Below are 27,040 nucleotides of genomic sequence, written 5' to 3'. Positions count from 1 at the left end.
GAAAAAAATAACATAACCAGTGTGGTGGCAGCAGAGGAATCAAAGATGAAAAGAAAATGGAGACAAAGTGTCATCTTAAAGGGTTGAAAAGCAGAAGTATAAAAGGGAGACCTTTATGCAGCAACAGGACTATAGCTGATATTCAGTGCAGTTATAGGACTGTATCATTCTGTAAAACCACCCTAATTTAGATTAACAAGGTAACTTAAACTGGTGAACTGCACAGGTAACTAAAATGTCAAAGTGATGGAATGAAATGTCTATTACAGTGCGTCTTCTTCACAATATACAAACAAGTCAAGAACACAAAAGTCCACAATCAGGGAATAAATAATTCATGAATGGAAATACAGAGGGTTTACAACATGGTGGGAACCAGTGGTTACACCAGATTAGACTTTGTCAGGACACATCTAAGGTAGCACAGTCTGGGGGAAAAAAACTTTAGAAACCATAACGATCTTGTACCAGAATGATGGGAAGCGAAAAGTATGGAGAAGAAAAAGAACAGCTCTCAATCCAAAGCATACCACATCATCTGTCAAGCATGGTGGAGGAATATGTTGCTGCCAGTCGAACCGGGTCAGGTGTTTATTGACGATGTGACTACTGATAAAATTAGCAGAATTAATTCTAAAGTTTAAAGAGCCCTGTTCTCTGAGCAAAATTGATAGGATGGTGCTTCACACTCCAAATGGATAATGACCTAAAGCTACCACAAAAACAACCCAAGAGTTTCTTAAGACAGAGAAATGGGATATTCTTTAATGGCCAAATAGCTTATCTTATCTCAACCCAATAGAGCATGATTTTCAGTTGCTGAAGACAAAATCGAGGCCAAAGAGACCCACAAACATGCAGCAATTGAAGGCAGCTGCAGAAAATCCCTGGCAGAGCATCTCAAGGGAGGAAACAGAGCATTTGGTGATGCCACTGGGTTCTAGACTTCAAGCAGTAATTGACTACAAAGGATTTTCCACCCAAGTATTGAAACAATTTATCTATTTATAGTTATGTTAGTTTGTCCAATTACTTTTGAGCCTCTGAAAAAGTAGGACTGTGTATAAAATCACATTTTGATTGTTTGATTTAAAATGCACTGTGGTGGTGTACATAGACCGACTTAGAAAAACGTATCACTGTCCAAAGACGTATGGACCAAACTATAGCTAAACTCGATTGAAGAAGATAAAAGAAACTGTGCAGACTGAGCCAGTAACAGCAAGGTTCAAAGGAGATTTACTTCCCTTTCACTTTGTCTTTACCTTTTAATGAGTCAGTCACACTGTAACAGTTAAATGCAAAGGGTGCGTAGTGAATTACCTGTCTGGAAATGTATTACAAGATGTTCAGATGGCACTGACACACACAGGCTGCTTGCTGGTGCAGATACTTGACACACAGAAAATACACACATCAAAAGAATATGCAGTAGACAATTGTTATAAGCTTGAGGGGATGTGCATGAAACAGGGATTTTAAGTGAAACTCACACAGTGTTTGTGGCTATACTCTTAGAGAAAATCACACCACACATTGGAAACCAATCTATACTTGTTTCTTCTCTATAGTTACCCCAGAATAAAATCATTTCCAAATCCACACACAAACACTGTGCATTCCACTCTGTCTTTTTGCTGTCTTTAAGCTCGTATTGTCAAATGATAGTAATCATTCTGGAAGGGCACCGTTTCTGTTCAAGTAATAGTAGCTGTCATAGCTCGTGATTTATCGCATGTTTAGCAAGGCCATAAAGAGATAATGATCTACACAGATGTCAACATATTCATGAGCTGATCACATCTCATCAGCCCTTTTCGATTAACTCGTAATTGATGGCTCTCGTGTGATGTCTTTCCCCCTGCCAGTGTTAGCCACGGACTGTGACTCAGGGTTAAATGCTGAACTCACCTATTACACCCTGAGCCCGGACTTCAGCATTTCACCCCATGGGACTGTTTTCCCAGCGAGACGGCTTGACTATGAGAGGCCTAATCATCTGTATGAGTTTGTGGTGATGGCGGTGGACAGTGGGGACGAACCTCACTCTGGCACTGCCACCGTCCGTGTGAGGATGGCGAATGTCAACGATGAAGCCCCCGAATTCTCCCAGCCTGTGTAAGTAGTCTTTTTTTCCCCATCACAAACCAAAATCAGTGGTTTATCATCTTAATTTGCAACTATTCATTGAAAACATAAAACAGCTGCATCAAAAAACTAAGGCTGAGATACAAAAGTGCAATGAAAAAATAAATAAATAAATGGCTATAAAAAATATCCAATGCATGGATGTCTTTGTGTTGTTGCATTTTTCTTTATGCAGAATTGAACATTTTTTAACATCAGACTCAAGCAGAGTTTAAATAATGTTGCCATTGCTGCCACTGCTTAAATTCTGATCCACCAGCTGATCATATTTGAGTTTATCAAAGCTTTACTCTTTGAGCAGACGAGGTAGTTGCATCACAGACATATGGGCTGTTACATCATACATCACAGACCTGCCGTCCTTGAGGCTATCCGTTGCAATAATATTTGATGCTGGGAGTCCTGTTGTGAATAGTGGCCAACTCGTCTCCAAACTGCTGTAGTGAATCCACCAGCATAAGACAAACTCAATATGTTTTATTTGGCGTGTTAATCACAGCCATCTGGCATCAAAACAGTCTGTTACTCACATTAATCACAAAGTGTGACATTGTTAGTTTCACAGCATGTTCTGATGGATAGCTCAAAATGTTTGTGGTCCAATATTGTAGTGAATTCGAGCATTCACTTCACACTCTCTGGGTTTTATTTTTGGCCTTTTCCAAAGGTATGCAGTAAACTGACATATGGATGCAATCCAGTGTGTCCCAGAGTGGCTTTTTGGCAAAGCTGTATAAGTGGGTGGGCAGCAACTGTCACTGTGGCTCTGCTACATTTATTCTATCGAACAAGTAAGCTGCTTGTCCTGTCAGTCATGTTTCAATGACCTTCACACAAGACTGTTGCAGACCTCTGTTACCTGCTCTTGTTGCATTGTCAGGTGTCAGTCTCAGTGACTGGCTAGACACACAGCCAAACAATGAGGTGGGCAGAAAGGTGGAGATGTAGGCAGACAAACATAAAACTGAAAAGAAAAACACACTGAAACACGGTTGCAGGGCAAGCAAGTAGAGAATGCCAAAACATACACTGCGAGTAGACAGGAGACAGCCAGTCAGATATGCAGATAAACAGAGAAGCCTGTCGGCAGTCAGGCAAATATTCTTCCCAGCAGACAGATAGTTAGAAATGCAGACATTTTGCCAGGTAGCATGTGTTAGGCGCTTCCTCACACTATGGCTTTCTGAGATGTAGATAAATGCTGTGAGGGAAGCGAGCAGGGGCCCAATTCGAATTCGACTGCTACTTCCTCCAACTCAGTGATGAGTGAAACTCTGTGTTGAGTCACACTTGTGTCTGCAGAGAGTCTCTTAATTAAGGGGTAGTGTAGAATATACCAGCAAGCTTTGGGAAGACCCGCCATTATTTAATAGTAACAGTGCTTTCTGTGAGAATGTGCCAAGTAGGTCTATTAAGATGATGTCTATCTTCTACTGAAAAAAGTGTGTGCTCCATTTGAATTGTATTCAATCATTTAAAGCACAGACAGTATTCAGCATTTGTTGAAATTATTCTACTTTTCTTCATTCTTTTCTCCAACTTCTTCTTGACCTCTATAACTAGAATGGAAAATAGTAATCTTTATTTATAAAGCACTTTAAAAAAAGGTGGAAAGTGCTGAACAGAATATTTCAGATACATTCAGCAGAATAAAGTTAAGATTTGGTTGCTGAAAGCAAAAAGGAACAAATGAAGCAACAATGTTTTACTGTAAGATTTAAAAACAAAAAACTTGTGGGTTTTTTGTTTTAAGGGAAGCCATTTCATTTTTCTTCATTACAGATGCAGTCCTACTGAAATAATCACATATAACTCAATTGTATGAATGCAGTTCAGTTCAGTGTTATTTATGTAGCACCAAATCACAACAAGGCACTTTAAATTGTAAGGTAAAGACCCTAAACCACAACAATCATATGCGTGGAGTTTCCTTCATGCAGGAAACAAAACAAGCTCTTCACCTTTCAGCACTGTGGGTAGTAAGCCTGCACTGATGCAGTCTCAGTGTTGGAAGGATTCATAACCCACTCACACTTAAGGCTAGTAGGGTTGGAATGACACTTAATGTGGCGGAGCCTCCATGTAAATGTGCAAGTGCACCGAGAGGCTGTAGGCTGCAGATTAGAATTGGGCTGTAGTGCTCAAAAAAGAACAGAGACTCGTGTGGAGGTAGAGTGTGCACATTAACATTTAAGAAATTACTCTTACATTCAGATTAATTGAGATACTTGCCTGACAGATGAGTGGACGGGCTAGTGTTTTTTTCCTCTCAGTTTGCATCTGAATGAGCCACAGAGTGGCTAAATGTGATTGAAGTGAGGGACAGACAGCGAGAGACTCCATGGAAATGCAAAATGTCCAGACATGCAGGGAAGCAGACAGACAGGCAGGCAGGCGTACCGTGTCTGAGCACAACTTCACAGTTCAGTGAGATGTAGGAAGACGCTTCAGGAAGAAAAGCAAAGGGAGTGTATATGTTTCATCCCCTCAGAGCTGCGGAGAGGTGGCCTCTGAGCCGGGTGACAGATTACAGGTCACTCATGTTGCCACGGAGATTGCCGAGGCTGGCGGAGATGAATCACCCATCAGCGTTCTTCTGTAAACCATCAATCACCTCTGACTTTTCACCATAGACACCGCAGCCCCACCCCACGTACACGCATACTTACACACACACACGCATTAGAAGAGGATACAGCACAAAATCTCGCAGGGGATGAGTTCTGCTGACGAATCAACTCGAACTCTGTGAGAACACCGCCCCCTCTTATAGCCTGCTCCTCTCTGTCAGCCGTCCTCTTTTCCGCTCTTTTTTCTCCCACTCCCACATGTCACTTTACTTGTCATTTCACTGACAGCCTTCGTTTTTGTCACCTAGCTGCTCCTTTCTCACCTTTTTCTTTTCTTCTCTTCATCTGTGCGTCCTCTTAGTCACAGAGTTAATCTCCTCCCCATTGTGCTTTGTACCACAGCGGTATATCAGTCTCCTGTGTCTTGCTGGGCATTTTGCTACCCAGCACCACAGAGCAAGCAAATCACTGTTGACATTTTAAAAGGCAGTGGATCAAATGGCCCACAGTGGGCAGGGTATGTAGAAGCACCATTTGTTCAATGGCTTCAAAATCCCAGTAGACATTATCATTTGTCTCTGGTCTGGCCAGCTAAGAGGACAGGTTAAATCATAGTGACAAGTAAAAGCCACAACCATAAGTCTAATCAGCTTCTCGATGCCCTGGACTGTGTAAATGATTCATATCTCTAGTCTCTTTGTTTGTGGGTTTCTATTATTGACTTCCACCAAGTATGTGTTCTCACTTTCTCTAAACTTGAGTTCCTCTTTGCAGATATCGAACATTCGTTTCTGAGGATGCAGGCCCCAACACCCTGGTTGCAACAGTTCTGGCCAAAGATCCAGATGGCGATGCTATATTCTACTCCATAACAGCAGGCAACGAGGAAGAAAATTTTGTCATTGACAGCCAGAAAGGTGATATTTCTTAATTTTCCAACCAGGTGTCATATTATTCAGCTCTCATTGTAATCGATGGGCTTTCTGTCAAATTGCGCTTTCAAGGAACGGCCTCTATTTTCAAAGGCAGTGTGAAAAGATATTGAAAGCTGATAATAAAAGCTATATTTCCTATACGCATGCTGCTCTTTCTATTATTAGGGTCATAAATAAAATCTATAACATTATTTAGGACATTTCTGTCCTTGGTTTGGCTTTTTCCAGGTACAGAGAGGAATGTTCCACATGTTTCTTAGCCTTCTAGCATTGAGGACTGCACAGTTTATCTTTTTTATTTACCCTTTGATCCGAAACCAGTGGCAATCTCTGTGACATTTGTCACCCAACCCTTTCAATTCAATTTCACAACAACTGCTCTATCATAGTTCGCAATCTCCAAGCTCTGCTCCGCCAGCTCCTCTTTCTTTTGTGTCATCGTTTTATATTTCTTTCCACCCTTTCTGTGTATCCTCCGAGAAAGAAAATGCTAAAGCTGATATCCTTTGGGTGCGCGGAAATCACTATCACTATATGGGTTCCCTTTTCCTGTATATGCAACGAATGCTGCTAGCTGAATAGCTGGTTGAGCTGGTGTTGCGTTTGTAAACAAGGCTGACATTTAAGGCGAGACAATTACTGCGCACATCCCACAGTTTGCGTATTTTAATGTAGCGGTGCAGCAATGTCAATGTTATGCATTGTCATTAGAACCTGGATCCTTCTCTGCTCTGTGGGCAGGTGAAATTACAAGTAATACAGGAGAGAGGGATGTCAGGCGCTCCCAAATGTGTGTATCAGCATGCTGTGTTGTCTTTAATCAAGAGCATTGAAGGGGATGAATAGAAACACAACAAGAGAATAAAAAAACTCCCCATGCTCTCAGTTCAATAGGTTTTCCCCACATCACAGGCTGCTTGCTCATTCTGCAACCTCTGATGTTTTTGTATTTCTGTTGACGAGAAAGATGTTGACTCAGATGCTCCATCCTTTTATCCCACCTTTTATCTTGACTGTTACATGAAAGCAGACAAAGGGGGCAAGAGGAACAGCTAATAGGCATCTGCTGAGCCTCGTTAACTTCTGACCAGACTCACTGTACTGCTTTATGTTTTCGCTCAAGTGCTTTAGCTGGATGGGCATCTTTAGAGGAAAGCACGCAATTATTAGATTAGAAATGTGACAAAATCACTACTGTGAAATTGGTTTTTGGATTTAGTCTGTATATCAGATTTCTACCTTTCTGTGGACTTGAGAGCTGAATTTTCACAGCTCTCTATCTTGCTTCCAACGTCTAGAACAACAGTATGCAGTATGCATTTTCTAGTGTGTTCTTATTGATAGCACATCCCTTACTATGCGTCCACTTCCTCAGCAGCAATAACATCCTACTTAACAGCTATAGAATGGTTGTATGTACTCTGTTAGTGTAGACCATATACTATACAAGAAGTAATTTAAGTGGTCTGTGCTCTTTGCAGGATTGATCCGTCTCCGCTCGACTCCCCTGCCCAAGCTTCAAGGTTTGGAGTACGTCCTGAATGTAACGGCCACAGATGACAATGCCTCGGGCGGACCACACCCTCTGTCTTCGACTGCCCGGGTCATCGTTGGGGTTGATGATGTCAACAACAACAAACCTATATTTGAGGAGGTGAGGAAGACAACCCTGGTACTTTTAGTACATTTAGTTTTTTACTTATTCCCTACAAAAAAATGGTTAAATCCAAGAAGATAAACAAAAATGGAAGTGGAAAAACACACGGAAGCTTAGCACAACTATAGGTGCAAAAGCAGGCAGATACCAGGGTAGACAGCATGACGGACAAAGGCTCAGGAGCTCAGAGGTGGGCAAAGGACGCAGACGATCTGACAAAGACTTGATGGCAAAGACAAATTAAACACACAAGAAGGACGGGGTATCGACGAGCAGGTATAACTAATTGGTCATGGGTGAGAAAATCAGAAAGGAGGGAAGGAAAGTAAAACAGCCAAGGACAAAGAAGAAAAGTAGTGCCTTCAAAATAAATGTATTTATGGGCGGTTGTTTACCTATTTCTTATTCAAGACTTTTCCAGCACCGTTGGATAGTCGACACTTCCAACCTGTTTTAAGTCTTTATAGGCTAACTACTTACTGGTTCAAGCTATATATTCACCATGCAGGCCATGCAAGGAGAGTTGTATTGATCTTTTCAGCTAACTATTAGCAAAAGAGTCTGTAAATGTATTTCCCAAAATGTCAGACCTTTCAGGCATTCCTTCTTTTGTTGTTGCTGTCAACGTGAACCTTTTATAATCCATTGTTGTATTTTTCTCAGTCTTATCCCCTCATTGCATTTCAGCTGTTCCCTTTTCCTTCCTCCCTCCCTCTTCTCGCCTCACTCTCTAGCACTCTTATATTTTGCTCTGTTCTCATTTCCCTGGCCTCCGTCTCTCTCTGCTCTGTTTTCCCATGAGTTCCGATTAGCCTGCACACCCACTCTATCTTTAGGCAGTCTAGTGGGATTTCAATTAATTTAGGAAAAAATTGCAAAATCATCACAATATACTGTACCTGTTTAATTAACTTCCTCCTTAATTAGGAATGACTTGAACTTCGGCAGAAGACATATTCATGCAGAGCTGGAGCTCCTGGGTCTTCCGGGCGGGTTTGAACTCTTGGCAACTTGATTTGTTTGAATATCAAGTTATGCCTCAGAACCACCTGGGCCAGCATGACCTTATGCTTTATATTATGTGATTTTTATGAACAGCTGCCTCCGGCCATGCTGTCTGTGCCATCGCGTCCCATGAACTCTTGCATTATTCTTCTTTTAATTGCATGCTCACGTCCTTTGATCCATCTCCTTCTCTCCATTTCATTCTTGCTCCTCCTTGTCTATTGTTTTTCTTTTTTCATGGTCATTCTGTTGAAAGAGTAGCTGGCTTTTATATCTGATTACAAAAAAGAACGACTCCAGAGAGCTGCTCTTTATCTGGGGCATATGTTCATTAGGGGGAATGGATTGAATTCTTTGCAAAGACAAAGCTGTTTGCTGTTGGCTCTTCAAAAGAAATCAGTTCAAGTGTTTTCATTTCCAAAGATGTGGTCTACTGTATCTATAACTGCTATATTGTGTTTCATGTGCAGAATCTCCCTGTGTGGTGTGTGTAGTGACCTTCTACTTAATTAGTTTAGTTTCTTTGATCCCCTTTTTCTTATTAATATTATCGTATTCTGATGATACAATCCCTTATATAGGACTACTTTCTTGCATTTATCTCTCCTTCCTTGTTTCCTCTTCCCCTCTCTATCTCAGTGCCAGCAATATCGTGAACAGGCTTCGGTGCTGGAGAACCAGCCAACGGGGACTTTTGTGTTGCAAGTGCATGCCGTGGATGCAGATGAGGGGGCAAATGGAAAAGTCAAATATGGCCTAATGCACAGAGACAGCGCAATGCCTGCCTTCAGAATCCATCCGGACACAGGTAGAACAGTTTCAGTTCGTCTGGGGTAAAAGAGGTCTCAATTAGACATAGAGCAGAGAGTCTGCTGTAGGTAGAATGTGTTGTATTTAAATGTTAATTGTCATCTCTAATGGTAATTTTGAGCTGAGGCGTGGAGCCGTGAGGAGGATGCATACTGATACAATATCAACTGTTATACGTTGACTTGTTATTCTTAGGAATTTAAGTCAAATGCCAAAACCTGTATACTGATTAACATTTGATTAAATTTGGGAGAAGCTCAGTGTGATTATAAAAAATGAGTGTACATAATTAAGGGGTAGGCAAATAGAGAAGCTGTTCAGAAGTCCTGGCACGGGCAGGCAACATGTTATTCTGTCAGTCATTTTCTTTTAGGCTCGTGCTCAGTTTTCTTCATCTCAAGATTTAATAGCAAAGTCACCGCACTTGAAAGGAATACTCGACTTTCTCCGAATAAATTCATAATTGTTTACTTGTTTACAAAATCTTGGGTCGATTGGTGGAAATACCGGGGTGCTGAAGCACTGTGTGGTATTGCCGTGCGTATGTTTGATCATTATTCTGTATGTACAGGAGTGATTGTGACAGCCCGGCGCTTCGACAGGGAGCGGCAAAGAGAGTATTCGATCACAGTAACGGCTACTGATTGGGCAGAGGAGCCACTGATCGGCATCTGTCAGCTAACCATCCAAATACTGGACCAAAATGATAACAGCCCCAAGTTTGAGAATTTGCGCTATGAGTGTAAGTTTGGGATGAATGTTATTCTTGTTGATGTCCAAATGAAATATGCATAGCATTAATAAAGCAGGGGCACAACCAGGACCATTAAAAATGCAGAAGTAAATAAAACTGATATTAAGTCATAGAGAATTTGATTGACTTTGTGCACCTTTATATAGTAATTTGATTTAATTGAGGATGTTTTTAGAGACATTTTATTTTTGTTCCTAAGGATCTTCATCATCCTTTGCCCTAAGCTACTACAATGCAAGTTCTTTGACCAGTAAAGTGAGCGCACATACGTTATTTCTTTCCCGTGCAGATTTTTTGAGGGAAGACACTTTGGTCGGTACCAGTTTTCTGCGTGTTGCTGCTCACGATGATGACTTTGGCACTAATGCAGCTATCACTTACGCCATGTCTCTGGAGCAGCCTGAGTACCTGCAGGTCAACCCCATCACTGGATGGGTCTATGTTAACCAGCCCATCTCACAGGCAAGTCAACCACAGGTCTTTGTCAGCCAGTGCAGACACACACACAGAGACACTAACTGTTCTTTTCCGGGTCTTCACCTTCATTTTTAGGGATTTACTTTTTTGCGTACAACGAAGGCATGTCCTCGTAATGAGACTGTGTAAGTAGATTATGTCCCCGCAAAATGAGTTATACCAGGACGACACACACAGTGGCCTGTGGGTCTGTGTCAACAAAGTTAATGAATGAGGCACCTCAAAGTGCCTCTAACTGCCACTACCAGTCTTGAGTATGTCTACTCCCGGAGGTGCTGGATGTGGAAATACCACAGAGAAAGAAGATGGAGGGAGACTAATTCAGCCTAAACAAATTATTCAAAATACATTTTAACAGCTTGTGTGTCCTTTGGTTCTGTTTAATGACTAGCATTTTTCTAGTGCTCCGTTACAAAGACTTTTCCTTCAAATGTGCAAAAACATCCTCTTACCTGCAGTAGCTGTCAAAAAAGTGTTTTAATTAATGGCACAGGTTTAAAAGAAGCTAATTACCATACTCTGCAACTCATTGTCTCTTATAAATGCTGTGGCTTTGATATATATATATATATATAAAAAAGCTTTCTTTCATCGTCGTTTATCATCTGAGACTTTGATAAAAAGACTGACAGTGTGCACCAACAAACGATTTTTGTATTTTGAAGTGATTAACTGAAACACTGTGAGGAAGATTATGAATGCAAAGTTAACCTCCCTGCTAACAGCTTCTGAAAAATGAAAACACTAAGCCACAATCTTTGGAGAAGTGTGAAATACAAAGGTGAATCCCCTTAAGATAAATTACACAGTTGTTTTCAGAATACAAGTTATTTTACATGTATGCATAATTCGCTTCTGTATGAAAACTACCTAAAAACGCTATCTTCAAAGTTTACTGAGCTGAGTGTTGTCAGCTAACTTCAAGTGATTTATAATGTCAATGCCAGTAATGTAACACATTTTTTTATTTCTTACATTCTTCACAAGTATGTCGTAGCCTTTCTGAGACCTATCAGTGCTCGGCTTCCGGTTTTCACCTTAATTTATTCAACAGGAGCTGTTCTTTGGCCAGAAACCTGCTATTGCACTATAGGGCTGTTTATTATTTAACATACTTTTTACTGCACTGGTGTCGGAAGTCTCTGGCAATTTTGCTGCTGACTTCATGCAAAATTGATAACGCTAAGCACAAAACCTCGCCTAACAAAGCTGTTGCATATTTTAGGGTGGTTTCAGAAGTTATTTGGATCCTGCAACAATCTTTGTGCTGTAACCATAAAAGCACTTCATTAAATGTTAAATGTCTTCGCTGGTCTGGGACCTTGTTCTTTTTGATTTTCTCATCGCAGTTTCTGATTACATTGAAAAAGAATTAAGGCTAAATTTTCAAGCCACACTTCACAGTAAAATGTGAAGCACTGTTCCCAGTTGACTCGAAGCACTTTAATGGAAGAGATATGCCACTGAGCAGCTATGAATGTTCTTATGCCCTAAGACATGCACAGCCAGAGCCGACCTCATCCCGTGTCAACACACTGTACACTGGTTCCACAGAGAATTAAGTGGAAAAGATGGAAAAGGTTGCCATGACCGTATCCAGAATATTTTATATGTTCTGGTAGAGATCTGACACTATTACAGCAAATTTAATTTCCAAGTATTACCAAGTCAGATATTCATTTAATGTAAAAGCAGCAGCTGCTGGGTCCATATTGGGCATTGCAGATTGCAATCTTTGTTCTCTGGTTTCAAGCTTTGGAAAAGAGTTGCATTGCTTTAAAAATACTAATTGGATTGTCCCACAAATAGAAAATCTAATACTGAACTTCAGGGAGATTGGTTTTTATCTGACCACTGCAGCACAATAATAGAGTCGCCGGCCCTGATTTACATTAACAGAATAATGCAGCTGGTAGTCGAAATGTTAAAGCTGAACGATTGAATTCGTGGTGAAATAATAGTGAACAATTTTTCATTTAAGCTCTGTAACTGTGACTTAGTCATTATTATGAAATACAATCATAATATGTGGGTAAAAGGACACATTTCTAAATGTTCTTCTTCTTCACTTTGGCGTGAGTGTAATTTTAATGTTACTCATTGTTTAATTTAGGTAAATGGACTCTTTTCACTTTTTCTTGTGGTGTCCACTTTGATGAAATGCAGTCCCCAAGACAAATTTACTCCCTTATGTCCTTGGAATTCAATTATGGCACAGTAACAAAAGGGTTTTTATGGAGTCAGAATTATGGCTTAATGTATTTTTCTATGGCTTATTCTGCTGCTTTTGTTGTTTTGAGTCTAACTAAATGGTTTCCACGTTTGGGTCGTCCAATTAGCTGATCGACAGCTTATCGCTGCTTGCATCTGCTCGCACAAAGACATATCTGTATAAACGCCCAGATCTACATGTTTTTCTTAGTGCTGCTGTGCTGCCAGAAACAGCTGCCCCCACAGTCACGCAGAGGTCTAACTCTTCTACTAAACATTAAGCAAAATATTACACTTTGCTATGAAAAAACTTTTTTTTATCACAAAAATAGCTTGATTTGTACATTTTTGGACAGTGACACAATTTTCTCAATTTTGCTTTTGTATGCAAGCACAATAGAGTTTAAGAGAAACAATAATGAAACTTACTGTTCAAGGGGTTTAAAAGAAATATGATGTTTTACCCAAGACAACAGGTGACTGTGTATACGACTAACTAATTTCAAAGCAGTAAAGGAAACATGTTTGTAGACCCTTAAAACTTGGTGGAGTACAGACAAAAAACTGACAATTATGTCAGTGTCCAAACATTTCTGGACCTATATGTAATTAATAAAAGAGTAAACACATAATCAAAGAGGTGATGGTGAAAGTTTTTAATGTCACTTATAATGCAGCTAAAACGTCTGCACAGATAGATATAAACACGGAAACCTGCCATTGTGGTAGTTGCTGCTAACGGTGTCAACAGGGCCTCATTTTCTCACTGAGAGTCACAAGATTAAAGTAATATCTTACTTCAGGGTAGTAATCATTTCAACATCAAATATGATGATAATTTCCCCCATTGAACTCTTCCCTTTGTTCACAGCGGACCTATATTACAAGGGATATCATAGCAACTGATGGTGGGAATCGTAGCACTTCTGTGGAGCTGGCAGTCACCATCACCAATGTGAAGAACCAGCCTCCACAGTGGGAAAAAGAAAGCTACAGTGTTGTCATCCCTGAAAACACTGCCAGGGACACGCCCATAGTGGTAAGGATGCAAGCAACTTCAATTTCTGTTACAATGTTTGTTTCTCTTTATCATTATTATCATTATTATTATTTATTAATCTTATTATTTGCTGTTTACGTTAGATGAATGCTTGCTTACCTGAATCAGTGCAATTTGACCATTATTTAGACATTCTGCTAACACTGAGCTTAAATATGCCTCAGAAGGTTCTTCAGTGCTGAAAAACCTGTAAAAGAGTTCTAATGTGATGCTGTAGCAGAAAGATGACATTGAATCCCATGTGCTTGGCAAATTTTATGACACTAGACTTATTAAATTCATTGAAAATGTCTCCTTTGATGTGAAAAATTTATAGCTGTCAATCTGAGATGGAAAAAAAGTCCTTTTGTTCAAGGTCTTCAAAAGGCAGCTCAATTCTTGATAAGAGGTTATTTTAGGACTCAGGCAGCAGGTTTGACTTTCATCCTACGCTATGTCTTTCTTAGATAATCAGTCATTGAAGCAAAAATTTAATCAGAATTTGATATAACCTGTGTTTCGTTCAGGCTGCTGACCCGTACTGCAGTCTGACCGCTTATAACCTGTCACATGTGAACAAATGTTACTTGACCAATCTCAAAGGAAAATGTAGTTTAGCATTTTAGGAAATATGCTGACTTGACACTGTCTTGACTTGAATGAGTAGACTGATAGCACTCAATCTCTGGGAGTTAGTTATAGAGCTGTATCCTGCAGCTAGTAAGCTTAGCTCAGCAAAAGAAGCGAAAAACAGCTAACCTGGCTCTGTGTAAAGTTAGAAAATGTGCCCATCAGCTCAGGGGTGGAGCTTAACTCTCAACACAGAGGGGACAGAACATTTTCAGGGGCTGATTTCTGATTAAGTGTTTATAATTAATCACTGTAAAATGGCTAATATAATCTGCCCAGTAATGGGAAAAGAATTCAGAGACTAAAAAGTACTGAGATAACACAGTGAGACTACAAGTAAGAGTCACTCTATGAAACTACTTAAAAAACAGAAAAAACTTAATATTAAAAAAAGAAAATGTGACCATGAGCCTTTCACTACTATTTTTTTTTTATTATTTAGTTACTGATAGAAAGATATCGACAGATGAATGGATGACTATACAAAATCACACATGAAATTGTTAAACATGATTTCCTCCTAACCAGACATTTTAGTTAAGCCTGTTATGGATGACATCAATAATTAGACCTGCTGTCCTTCACAAACATTTTGGCTCTGTCCAAAACTACAAAATATGCTCACTACCATCTTTAAAACTAACTAATTAATATAGAATAATTTTCTTCTATGATTTGTCCAGAGATTTAAAGATGTCTAGCTGTAAGTGCTTAAATGCTTTAATTATTTCTTGGATTGACTCATTGACCTCATATTATTGAGCAGTGATTTAACCGTGAAATTAGCAGGCATTCAGGGGACTCCTGAATGCCTGTACTCCTCAAAAAAACATGTTTTCCAAATTTGCATAGCAAGATTGTAGAATGATATTATATAAGCTGAGCGATCAGCTACATATCCATAAACTCGCTGATGTTTTTTTTTCCTATTATGAGATGTTTGCTCATGATAGATGATAGAGGTTTGCTCTATCATGAGATGTATGTATGCTCCATTTATCACTTTCTGCCTCAGGAGCTAGTCCTTACTGATTTGATACCTAAAATCCAGGTTTTCAAGACAGTCATGATGTAACTTCTGATGCTATTCAGACAGTCAAGGCAACGTCTCAGTTGGGTGACCCAAGAGTGACCTACAACCTTGAGGATGGGATGGTCCCTGAAACCAACATGCCCGTCCGTTTCTACCTCTCTCCCAACCGGGAAGATGGTTCTGCGTCCATTCTGGTGTCCGAGCCACTGGACTATGAGACCACACCATTTTTCTCTCTTCAAGTCCGGGCGCAAAATGTGGCTGCAGTGCCGCTTGCAGCTTTCACAAGAGTTTATGTGAATATTACAGGTACATGTCTCGCTGTCTTTGTCATTTGATATAATTAATTGATTGAATAGATTTCACCATTACATCAGCAGACTTTATGGAAATTCTTGAAATGTATGTTAATTAATTTATTTAATAACTGTGTCTGAGTACATTTTAATTGGTATTATATTATATTATGTTATATTATATTATATTATATTATATTGTATTATATTATATTACACTGTTAAAAAAAAAACATCTTAAAAAAACAGTAATATTCCGGCAGCTGGGGTGCCAAAATACTACCGTAAAATAACAGAAAATAACTTCCTCATAAAAATACGGTTATTTCCAGTAATGACAATACAGTTTGTTGCTCTAATTTTACATGGGATTCTGCCTTTTCCAAGTGCTTTTAGATTAGGAACATTTTAACGTGATCAAACAATGAAATTACCTATAAACAACGTCAATGAATGTGGCAATATGAATCATAATACGTAAATGTACAGAAATATACAATTAACAGTTGGTTTAAATAATAATGGATTGCATACCCTGGGACAGACTGACAGAGGCGAGGCTGCCATATAGCACCATCGGCCCATCACCAGTAGGCGGTAGGTGAAGTGACTTGACCACGGACACAACACCGAGCGTGTCTGAGCCGGGGCTCGAACCGGCAACCTTCTGATCACAAGGCGAACTGCCAACTCTTGAGCTACGATCGCCCTAAAGAGCAATGATAATAATACTTATGTGATGTAGCACAAGCTTATAGGAATCATGTTATATACTTTTGCATAGCATTACATTTGAATTCAACAGTTCACTCTTTCAAATAACGGACAGATATTTGTGAAATCATGATACAGTTGTGAATGTATTTTAACAATCTAAATATGCATATGTACAGACAGATACATTTAATAATCATGAAAATTATGTTTTATTACATTACAGTGATTTAACGTTAATTTACATTTGAAATGTGAAATCAGTCTATTTACGTAACTTTGACGATATTCTAGAAGAACAGAACAAAACTGTGAAATGCAGTAAAATACTTTTATATTAGGATGTTTTCCTACAGTGCTGCCATACCCACGACATTGTGGTTGTTAGTTCACATTCATTGGCCGATGATTATGTGTCCCAACATCCAATGGCATGTCACATTGTTTTCATGGCCACACCCTCACCCCAGGTGCAGAGGCCTATTTCTGTTCAGGAATGTTGTGAATACTTTGAGATTTATATTAATTGCAATTCCTACCTCTACATTTATTTTTTAAAATATATAATTAGCACAGCGTGGCCGTGCAATGTTTTATATGTTTTTCTTTGTTTTTATTCATATTAATTATATTTTCACTGGTTACCTCTGAATTACTGAATCAGACCTAGATGACATGACATTTCCAGCAAAATTACTCCTTTAATTATTATTCTCATTGATTTTCGATCATTTTATATATTTTTCCATAGTATTACATTTGAATTTAACAGATAACATCACTGTACATATAGTAAAACACAATTTACGTGTTTTTTAAATATATAATTTGTACATAAGCATATTTAGATTGTAAAAATACATTCAGAAATGTATCATAATTTCACAAATATTTGTCTGTTATGTGAGAAAATGATCTGTAAAATCACATCTACTTATGTAAATTTAATGATATTCTAGAAAGACAATACAAAACTGTAAAATATACAGTAAGATACTTTGACATTACTATTTTTTGGAACAGTGTATATTATATTATATTTAATATAATATAATGTATATTTGCACATGTAGCTTCAGAGACAAAAGAAGTTAACAAGCAGCACACTGGGGATAAATACACAATATAAAATTGGCACAGTATTAAAACCTATTTAAAAAAGTAAAAACAGATTCTAATTACTTATAAGAGGGATTACTTGGTCTTGCCTAAAGAGAAGTTATTTACCTCTATAGCTGATGCGGTGAACGTGTTGTTCTCTTGTTCTCATATTTCATTTCATTTTTGAGAAAATGTCAGTGGTTACACTTTTGAATGCAGAAAAAGGATATTGTGAGTGGTATCAGGAAATTAACACATTGTCACGGTGACTATGTCATTTCTATCCTAAGACGTCAATGACAACGTACCGTTTTTCACATCCTCCATCTACGAGGCCTCAGTGACCGAAGGAGCCCAGATAGGGACTTCAGTTCTGCAAGTATCCGCCCATGACAAAGACCTGGGCTTTAATGGAGAGGTTTGTGGTTATACACTTATGATCATTTTGTGAAGGTATGGCAAAATGGAGTAATTTTACAAAAATCTAGAGACTGCTGTTTCCCTGCTAAAGCATCCATTTACACTACAAAGAGCATTATGTAACATCACACAACAATCCCACCAGTGTGGAAGCTTTTGTTCCACTGTTTTCAAAGTTTTGTTGAAGTGGGTTTGGGAGCTGTTTCATCAGCTGTCTCACTGATTGTGGCGATATTGGTTGAATGGAGCGTATTGATTTGCTTAGCCCTCTTGACATTTTCAGCTACAGAGCCTGTAACTTCTGCTGTTTCTGCAGGTTATTGCTTGAAACTTTACTTTAGCTTAATTTTCAAATTCCCTGTGCTCCACAGATCACTTACTCTCTGCTGAGTGACAGCAGTGGGGACCATAATCTGTTTCGTATCGACCCAGAACTTGGGATTATCTACACAGAAGCTGTCTTTGACCGTGAGGCCCGTAGCTCCTACTTACTGGAGGTTCAGTCAGAAGATGGCCAAGAGTCAGCTCGACCTGGGAAGTACAAACAGCCCAACACAGGTGAGAAATTTTAAGAATGAGTGACTGGATAGTTGGATGGGTAAAAAGGTAAAAAGTTTTTATCTAGACTTAAAACTCTTGCCAGTTTCATTAAAGTAGTTTCATGTTTGGCAAATTCAAAATCTGAAGCAACTATTCTTGCACCGATGTATTATTGGCAACATTATAAATAAGCTCAAAAAATATATTTAAATATATATATTGTGTGTGTCGTTGGGCAGTTCTGCTAACTCATCCAGTCTGTTTTATATGTATAAAATGGCTCACCAATCTTTCCTCCCCTCTTTGTCTCGCCCTCCCACCCGTGAAAATAAAAGTAAAGGACATAAAATAAACAAGTGTCTCTTCTAGTGCAGTTTTGTTACGCTCAAATCTAAAAATCAAACCATCAGACAGAAATATCCTGTTTCATCTCACTTGGTGATGATGGATCAGTCTACCTGTTTAACACACAATTAAGCGTGCAAAAGTCCAAGCATGAACTGGTCTCTGCACATCTCAAAAGGCACATAAACAGCCAGAGTGTTGGATATACTATGTGGAGATGCAACATAAATCTAAAGCAAGGCAAATTAAATTTGTTATAATTATCATCAATGTGGAAATGAGCTAAAAATCACTTTAATTAGTGAGCTATCAAATATTCCCCTTCATCATCATCATACACTAACACAGCCCTAATTCTTTTAGGTCTTAGGCTGCAGGCTAGGGCCTCCATAGACTGGGTTTGTTCCGGATTGTTCTGGCCTGCCTCATAAATGGTTCATCGCAGTGGCATCTAGGGAGTTTGGAGGCCAAGTCAAAACTTTTGTCATATCCATGGGGAGTGCAGTGTGCAAGGTGTTCAACAATGTTTTCATGATGATTGGCATGTGTCAAAATTACATCGAAATGAATGGCAGGACCCCACGATTTCCCAGCACAGCACTGGATTACATGGTTAATGTTCAATTTACCTGAGTTTAATGCTGTAGCTGCTCGGGGCTGCACTAGCTGGCTAATTTGCTTATCATAACCCCTAGAGTTCACTAATTAAAATGTTATATTTGATTTGTTCTGTGCAAAAACTTGTTATGGCACACAGCCAGAAAGAAGCAGGCACATAAATTCCACAAAAATCTGTAACTGTTACATTTTTTTGAGATATTTGTTACACTTTTCTTTTGCTACACTTTTTTTTTTCTTACCTTTGGACAGATGTTGGTGGTTGTTTATTTTCTGAATGTTTTTTAGAGCTGAAGTATCAAGCTGCTGTCTCTTGCTTTGTATTTAACATAATGACTTGATGGGTTCAATCGACTCGTCTGACTCTATACAAGAAAAAGCGTGTGTGCCAAAATGTCAAACTATTCCAGACAATTAAGTCAATTGAGAATCCAGCTTTGTGTAAATTACTCTTTTGTTACAATGACATAAATGATTAGCGACAGCTACTTCCGATTCATTGTGTCCCTGTGCCTTAAATTGATGCAAAAATATGTTGTTTTTTTACTACTGTGGCATTCCGAGGAACTTTATAACTTGGCAGAGTTAACTTTAGGGTGACCTCTGCCCCGGTCTGATGTTCAGTTCATAAAAAGCAGCATTGTTCTTTCCCTATATGCCTACAGGGCAATACTGAAACTCTGTAACTCTAAACTGTGAGGAGTGCTTCCTCTGTGCACTGTGTTTTAAAAAGGCTGCATTGGCAATACATTCATTTACACCTTGGGATTGACTTTGAAAAGTGAATTTTAATTTGATTTATTCTACTGCCATGACCAGACAGCAACACTCTCTTCCATGTGAAAATAGCTCAGAGATTTCTTCCAACTCTCTTTCTTGTAGCGATCCCTTATTTCTTCCCCTTTTTAACTCTCTCGTTTCACAATTTAACCAGAAAGGCCTTTGTTTGTTTACCTTGTTCACAGTGTGACATTTCCGCAGTAATAATATCTGTGTTTAGAATGACGTCCTATGACATTTGTATTTAGACGGGGGTATTTGCCTCTGTTTGTGAAGGAGGTGTTAGGAGTGCCGGGTGGTGTTTTGGAGTAGCAAAACCCTCTCTTCAGGCTGCCAGGGCTGCTTAGCATTTGCGATGAGCCTTAGTTGTGTCTACATATCTACCGCATCCAGAAGGGCTCATCTCCCCTGCAAACATTACCTGTCTCTGTGTTACCCCCGGGATGCACCAAACGGAGGAGGCAAATGCAAAAACAAGCCAAGAAAATAAAGCCACATTCCGCCATCTTTTACTGCAGCAGCTCCAAATAAACATGTCACCCATGTGCTCTGTGAGCAGATAATTTACTCTTTTTAACTAAAGGAATAAACAATGTAATGAGGAGCCCACAGATAAGACACAAACACTTGTCATCTTATAAATATTTAACCTTCCTAGTTATCTGCGCTCGGTTAAAAAAAAAAAGGAAAGTAGCTCGTTGACGAGGTTTAGCCCCATTATTGTTACTCTTTCTCTTCAGAACCGTCCCCCCTGTAAAAAGAATAAACTCTTGACAAAATGAATAATTCATGTAATTTACAGCAGATCTTTGTGAGTAATGTTTTGTCTAATTTATACGTCATTGAGCAACATTGTGCTGGGTTAAGTACCTCTTCCCCACTAAACAGTGACAATGAATTGTAGAATCAATAAACAGATGGAATGAGAGTAACACACTTACAGTAATGGTTCGAGTATGTATGTGTGTGAGCTGTGCGTGCCGTTTAATCTTCTGCCATTCTGTCATTCTTGCAGACACAGCGTATGTGAGAGTTTTCATCAGCGACGTCAACGACAACAAACCGGTGTTTGCTCAGCGACTGTATGAAGTCGGCGTTGATGAGAATGCAGATGTGGGCCTGGCTGTTGTCACTGTTAGTGCTAATGACGAGGATGAAGGTAAGTTTGAAATGACATCAGAACGATTGAGTCCCGTGGCATTTTTACTGATTCCACTTTCTAGAAATAAAGGTTAAAGAAGCTAGCCAACCACAACCAATATTTTATATTTAGGATGGGGGGGGTTTTGAGAGAGAGAGACATTTCCAGTTTGCAGTTTGGCCAGGCTCTTTCTGCAAACAGCAAAACTACTTCAGATAGGTCCTCATTTGTAGCAGTATTCATAAAGTTACCCTGTGGGCAGTCCTTTCCAATCCGGTCTGAGCTCTGCTGAAATCATGCTGCTGAAATCAAGCAGTGTGCTAGATTTAGTAGTCATTTAAGTGTTCGGTAATGCACTGTGGCACATATGTTCCAAAAAGAGTGACACGCTCCCACACAGTGGGTGGGTGGGATTTAAGCAATAAAGCGGATGCTCATCCTCTGTATAGCAGTAGCCTAAGATCCCTTTATCAGACATGTTTAGGTCCGTTAATCAAGTATTTATGGGGAGCGGGGGTGCAGCTTAGGCTGGGCTGCAGCACTAATGATGAATAGCTGTGGAATAACTCCAACCACCAACATTAAAGTTACAATACTGTTGCACTTGTGCCTAAGAGGCTCTACTCAATCTGTCTTGTTTAAAAACTCCACCCTGGGTTTGACCGCAATAAGCCTACCAGGGCCCTGTGGGAGACAGGGAGCACTTTGTCAGTAAGGGTTGTGTTAATAGTACAGATTAGTGTATTTACATGGGATTGAAGCTACTTTAACCCAACAAAATGATTGAAAGCAAAGACTGTACATTGCAGGGGATTATCTTAAATATTCCAGTATTAAACCACCACACCGGGTGGTGACCATAGAGACACAACACATAGCTTCAGATATTGACTTTCTACAACTACAATCCTCCCCCCACCCTCTCCCAAGCCTCACAATCATTCCCTAGGGAGAACTATCAGAGCGCATTATGCTGCTTTTCGCTCTCATGTTCCCTTTTACTTTTTTCGACACTCTTTTTTTTAATTAGTATCTGATTAAAGCCAGGGAGACGAGGTACAAAGTTTCCATTTAATTAAGTAATCAAAAGAAGAAAGGAAGACATGAAAACCTACTAATAGTCAGGTCTTAGAGGAAATGAGGTGTAATACCCTTGTGGTTACACCCTTTTGTTTTTGGAGGAATGCAACAACAAATGAAAAGGGACAATAGTGAGGTATCAGCATGCAGAGATTTAAGAAATAATGACATGAACAAAGCCCACTGTGAATTCTACTACATTGTAAAAATGATACTAAACACATTTTCAAACATGCATTTTTAATTCCTGCCGCAGGGGCCAACGCCAAGCTGCGCTACCAGATAACATCTGGCAACAAAGGTGGTGTCTTTGACATCGAGCCAGAGGTTGGGACAATCTTTATTGCACAGCCATTGGACTATGAGCAGCAGAAGAGGTACAAGCTTCTAATTCTCGCCTCAGATGGGAAATGGGAAGACTACGCTGCGGTGGTAGTTACTGTGGTTAATAAGAATGATGAGGCGCCTGTGTTTTCCATGAATGAGTACTACGGATCTGTCACAGAGGAGCTTGATGGGTCACCCGTGTTTGTATTACAGGTACGAGGCTACACACATACTGTGCTTCTTTCAGTAATTACTGTAATTTAAGCATCTGTAATAATCCTTAAAACACCGCCTTCTTAGTGTGGCCATAGCTGCGGCTAAGTAATGATCACAATTTTAAAATGTGACATGTTATTTCAGTTTATCTACTGTTAGTGCTTTACCCTAGCTTAAAACGTTCTAGAAATTTCATTTAAGTTACAGAGATAGATGTTGTGCGGGGAAATTCAGCAGTGCAGCTGTCAGACTTACTCCGACGCCAGATGTAAGAAACATGCCCGATCAGAGCTTATTGCTTTAATTTGGGTGGTCAGGGAAAAGTGCAAACACTTAAATGGGCTGTCTAAAAAAATCCGAAAGCAAAGAAGATTTGGGTGACGGCTGAGGTGAGATAAGAGGAAGCAGTAATTTGGGGTTGACTGGATGAATGAATATCCATTTTCTCAGGAAGTTGTCGTTATCTCTGCAGGTGACAGCTACTGACCCAGACAAAGATGCAGACCAGGGTGCCATACGGTATTCCATTCATGGCCAAGGGGCGGAGTCACACTTCATGATCAACGACATCACGGGGGAGATGTACGTCCAGCACACCCTGGACAGAGAAGAGCGTGCTGTCTGGCGCTTTGTTGTCATGGCAACTGACGAGGAGGGCGAGGGACTTACCGGCTTTACGGATGTTATCATCAACGTGTGGGACATCAATGACAACGCCCCCACTTTTTCATGTGCGCCTGATAACTGCCACAGCAGTGTAGCTGAGAACTCCCCTCCTGGAACATTAGTTGTGGAAATGATGGCTGTAGACCTTGATGATGCAGCCGTAGGCCAAAATGCAATCCTCACCTACAAAATCACGGAAAATTCACAAAATGCAGACGGTGCAGATCTTTTCATGATTGATTCCAGCACTGGGACCATCTCTGTGGCAGCAGAGGGCCTCGATCGTGAGCATGCCGACACGCACCGTATGGTGGTAGAGGCTCGGGATGGTGGCGGCATGACGGGTACCGCTACCGTCACTATAGTGGTGACGGACATCAACGACCATGTGCCAAAGTTTAGAGAGGACTGGTGCGGCGCTCGTGTACCTGAGAGCACAAATGAAGACGCTCCTATCCTGGAGCTGAGTGCTGTGGATCCCGATGCCGGCTCATACGGACATTTGGCCTTCAGTGTGATGGCAGGAGACCCTGAGCAGAGATTCTACATGGTTAGCCACAGACTGGAGCAGAGCGGCACTCTGAGGCTGAAGAAAAAGCTGGACTTTGAGCAGCCAGGGGAGCAAAGGTTTAACCTCACCATCAAAGTGGAGGACACTGACTTTTCCAGCCAGATCCACTGTCTGGTTCTGGTGGAGGATGAGAATGATAATGCCCCTGTTTTTACCCCAGACTCGTATCTGCTGTCTCCTTTGCCGGAGGATGTAACTGAAGGAACCAGCGTCATCCAGGTTGTGGCCTCTGACTCCGACTCTGGTCCGAATGGTGACATTTCGTACAGTATTCTCCCCGAGTCAGACCCGTATGGACATTTTGCAGTCAGCGGTGCAGGTGTGGTCACAGTCGCTAGGCCGCTGGATCGAGAGACAGTGGCAGGTTATGAGCTGGTCGTCATGGCGACAGACCGGGGTACCCCGCCATTGAGTGGCAGTGTCACGGTCCGCTTGCCATTGCTAGATGTGAATGACAACGGGCCAGAGCTGGAGACAGCCTACATTCCCATGCTGTGGGAGAACAGTCCAGTGCCTCAAGTGGTCTGGCTCAATAGGAGTTCAACTCTTCTGTATGTCACTGACAAAGACTCCCCAGAGCAAGGGCCTCCTTTTTATCTCTCCCTGCCCTCTGTGTACTCTACTGACTTCCACCTACAGGACCATGGGAATGGCTCTGCCACGCTCACCGCTCTGCGGAGATTCGACAGGGAAAGGCAGAGTGAGTTCCACTTGCCTGTTATTATGATTGACAGCGGCGAGCCACCGATGACAGCCACAAACACTCTCACCATCACTATTGGCGATCATAATGATAACGCCCATCAGGCAGGAGAGAAAGATGTCTACGTACATAGCTACAAGGGTGAGATGCTTGTTCTCTTCTTTTTGCCCCTGATTTTTTGTTTTTACAGCGCAAGGAGAGCTTGAGTCAAGAGGGAAAACTGAGGCTACAGCTCTAGGGGAAAGTTTTCACCACCATACGTGCTTAGAGTAGTCTGGAATTCATAATTGCTTTCTTTCTATTACATTCTAGCAGTGTTTTCTTATGGTAATATCATTGTCACATCCTTTCTGAAGCTCCCAGCAGAGTCTTCCCCTGCCAACCCTATGCCTAAAGCTCATCTGAACATCACAATATGATAAGAATCATGATTCTTATTTCTTTATAGTGTTTCTACCCTCCAGGTAAGTTGGTTAGGCACATTGGCTTGTTAGTGTTTTGATCACACACTCAGCTACATGACATTTTTGGTAATTGTGGAAAACAGGAGCAGCGTGACTCATCCAGGCTGCCATTGTTTACCCAGCTGCAGTACTCTGGCACTGCAGGTCGATAATAACATAATCCATACTGAGATAGCCTCGCTTCCTTAAGCTCCACGCTCTCTGAAGTGGAGCACTGAGAGCCTATTCATTCCAGCAGTGGGACTCCACAGTTATGAGCATAATAAGTAGAACAGAACACAAGGATGCAAGATAAGGAGAAGAGAGGGACGAAAAAGATAAGTGTTGGCATCAGCAGATTCTGTCCAGACTGAGTCAGTGTGTGTGTGTTTACCTTGAACAGGAAGGATAGCGAATGCAGCACTGGGGAAGGTATATGCCCCAGATCCAGATGACTGGGACAACAAAACCTACACTCTGGAGACGAGTGCAGCTAAGTAAGAGCTCACTGTTAAATGCATCTAATGTTCTCTGAAAACATGCTGATCTCCCAGTGTGTAGCAGTGGTACAAGTGCTAACGTAATAATGTATCAGAAGAACTGCCAAACTGTAAAATAAAGAGGATGTGGGCTAAAAGAAATGCTGTAGGCGCATTGCTAACAAGGGCCCGTCTCACAGTTAGTTTTTCCTAATCCTCCTAATCTTATTTCCTTGGCCTCTAATGCAAGCTGATCGATATTCTGGAATATACAATCAGATTAAAAAACACCCCCAGCAAAAAAACCTAAGCAATCCTTGATCCACTTGTGTTATGTTCCTTGGATGAAACAGCCCTTCTTACTAGGCTGCTTCGTAGGAACCTTGCAGAACCGTGCAGTTATTCAGTGTTCACACCCTTAAGATCAGATTAGAAATACCAATTGCATATTTGTTTTATTCATATAACAAATTTTGACAATTACCATGACAACTATCAAGCCCTTTTATGAGTTTTTCGAGCAGAAGCATTTTCCTTTCTCGTCTGTCTTTTTTCCTGGCACAGAAGCAAAAGGAACCCTGCTTTTGAATTTCTCTTTCTCTCATTTTATACTGAAGCAACAGTTTCCTACTTTACAGCTTTCATTTGTTTCTTCAGGTACTTCAGTGTGGACCAGAGCTCAGGAGAGCTAAACCTGCGACAGAACATTCCAGGTGGCAGCTACTGGCTGAGGGTTGAGGTGTCTGATGGTGTGTGGCCTGATGTAATCTCAGGAGTCAGAGTTCATGTCTGGGAGCTGGAGGAAAAGGCCATCCTATCGTCTGCCTCACTGCGTTTGACCGGTAGCATTTGCACAAACACTGACTTAAATGTTGGCATGAATGCTGTGGATTAATTTTGAATCCCTGGGTGCCTTCGGCACAGCAGGTAGACATGTGTTGCACTTTGTTTTCCCTGTTTCATCAGTACAGCATGTGATCAAAATGTTCCACCTTTAAAAAAATCAAAGCACATAGCTGATTCAAATTGACTTGCTCTAACCTCATAGGTAGCCTGTTTGGGCAGCACCACATCGCTTCTAGCACAGCTGCTCTTTTAATATCACTCTGTTGTGAGCATTTGCTTTTGTGCATTAATGATGTGTACTGGATCTCCTACAGTTTATTATAACTGCGTCCTTCCAATTTTATTTTCAAATTTCATTTTGGGGAAGTGGTCCAAGTCGCAGGGAGGCAAATGTAGCAAATCTGAGAATCAAACATGTTGCTATGACAAAAAGAGGAAAATAGACGGCATAGCACAGCTGCAGAAGTTCAAGTGTAACAATTGTA

At 40.5% G+C, this 27,040-nt stretch overlaps 1 protein-coding gene across 1 annotated transcript in view; it reads left to right on the top strand.

Annotated features, from left to right (window-relative positions):
- The window catches only part of LOC101486958 (neural-cadherin), a 107,010-nt gene that overhangs the window by 54,779 nt on the left and 25,191 nt on the right, over positions 1-27,040 (top strand). Inside the window, exons 6-20 of the mRNA XM_004570777.4 lie at positions 1,869-2,118; positions 5,493-5,635; positions 7,135-7,307; positions 8,955-9,123; positions 9,697-9,867; positions 10,169-10,341; positions 13,439-13,606; positions 15,329-15,578; positions 17,671-17,798; positions 18,172-18,358; positions 21,099-21,242; positions 22,561-22,844; positions 23,320-24,928; positions 25,634-25,727; positions 26,367-26,551. Of these exons, the coding sequence (XP_004570834.1) occupies positions 1,869-2,118; positions 5,493-5,635; positions 7,135-7,307; positions 8,955-9,123; positions 9,697-9,867; positions 10,169-10,341; positions 13,439-13,606; positions 15,329-15,578; positions 17,671-17,798; positions 18,172-18,358; positions 21,099-21,242; positions 22,561-22,844; positions 23,320-24,928; positions 25,634-25,727; positions 26,367-26,551 (4,128 nt within the window). The remainder of the gene's footprint in view (positions 1-1,868; positions 2,119-5,492; positions 5,636-7,134; positions 7,308-8,954; positions 9,124-9,696; positions 9,868-10,168; positions 10,342-13,438; positions 13,607-15,328; positions 15,579-17,670; positions 17,799-18,171; positions 18,359-21,098; positions 21,243-22,560; positions 22,845-23,319; positions 24,929-25,633; positions 25,728-26,366; positions 26,552-27,040) is intronic.

Source organism: Maylandia zebra, linkage group LG7, assembly GCF_041146795.1.
Source record: "Maylandia zebra isolate NMK-2024a linkage group LG7, Mzebra_GT3a, whole genome shotgun sequence".
Taxonomy (NCBI): domain Eukaryota; kingdom Metazoa; phylum Chordata; class Actinopteri; order Cichliformes; family Cichlidae; genus Maylandia; species Maylandia zebra.
The sequence above is the reverse complement of the archived record's forward strand: the minus strand, read 5'-3'. Positions and strand labels throughout refer to the sequence as shown.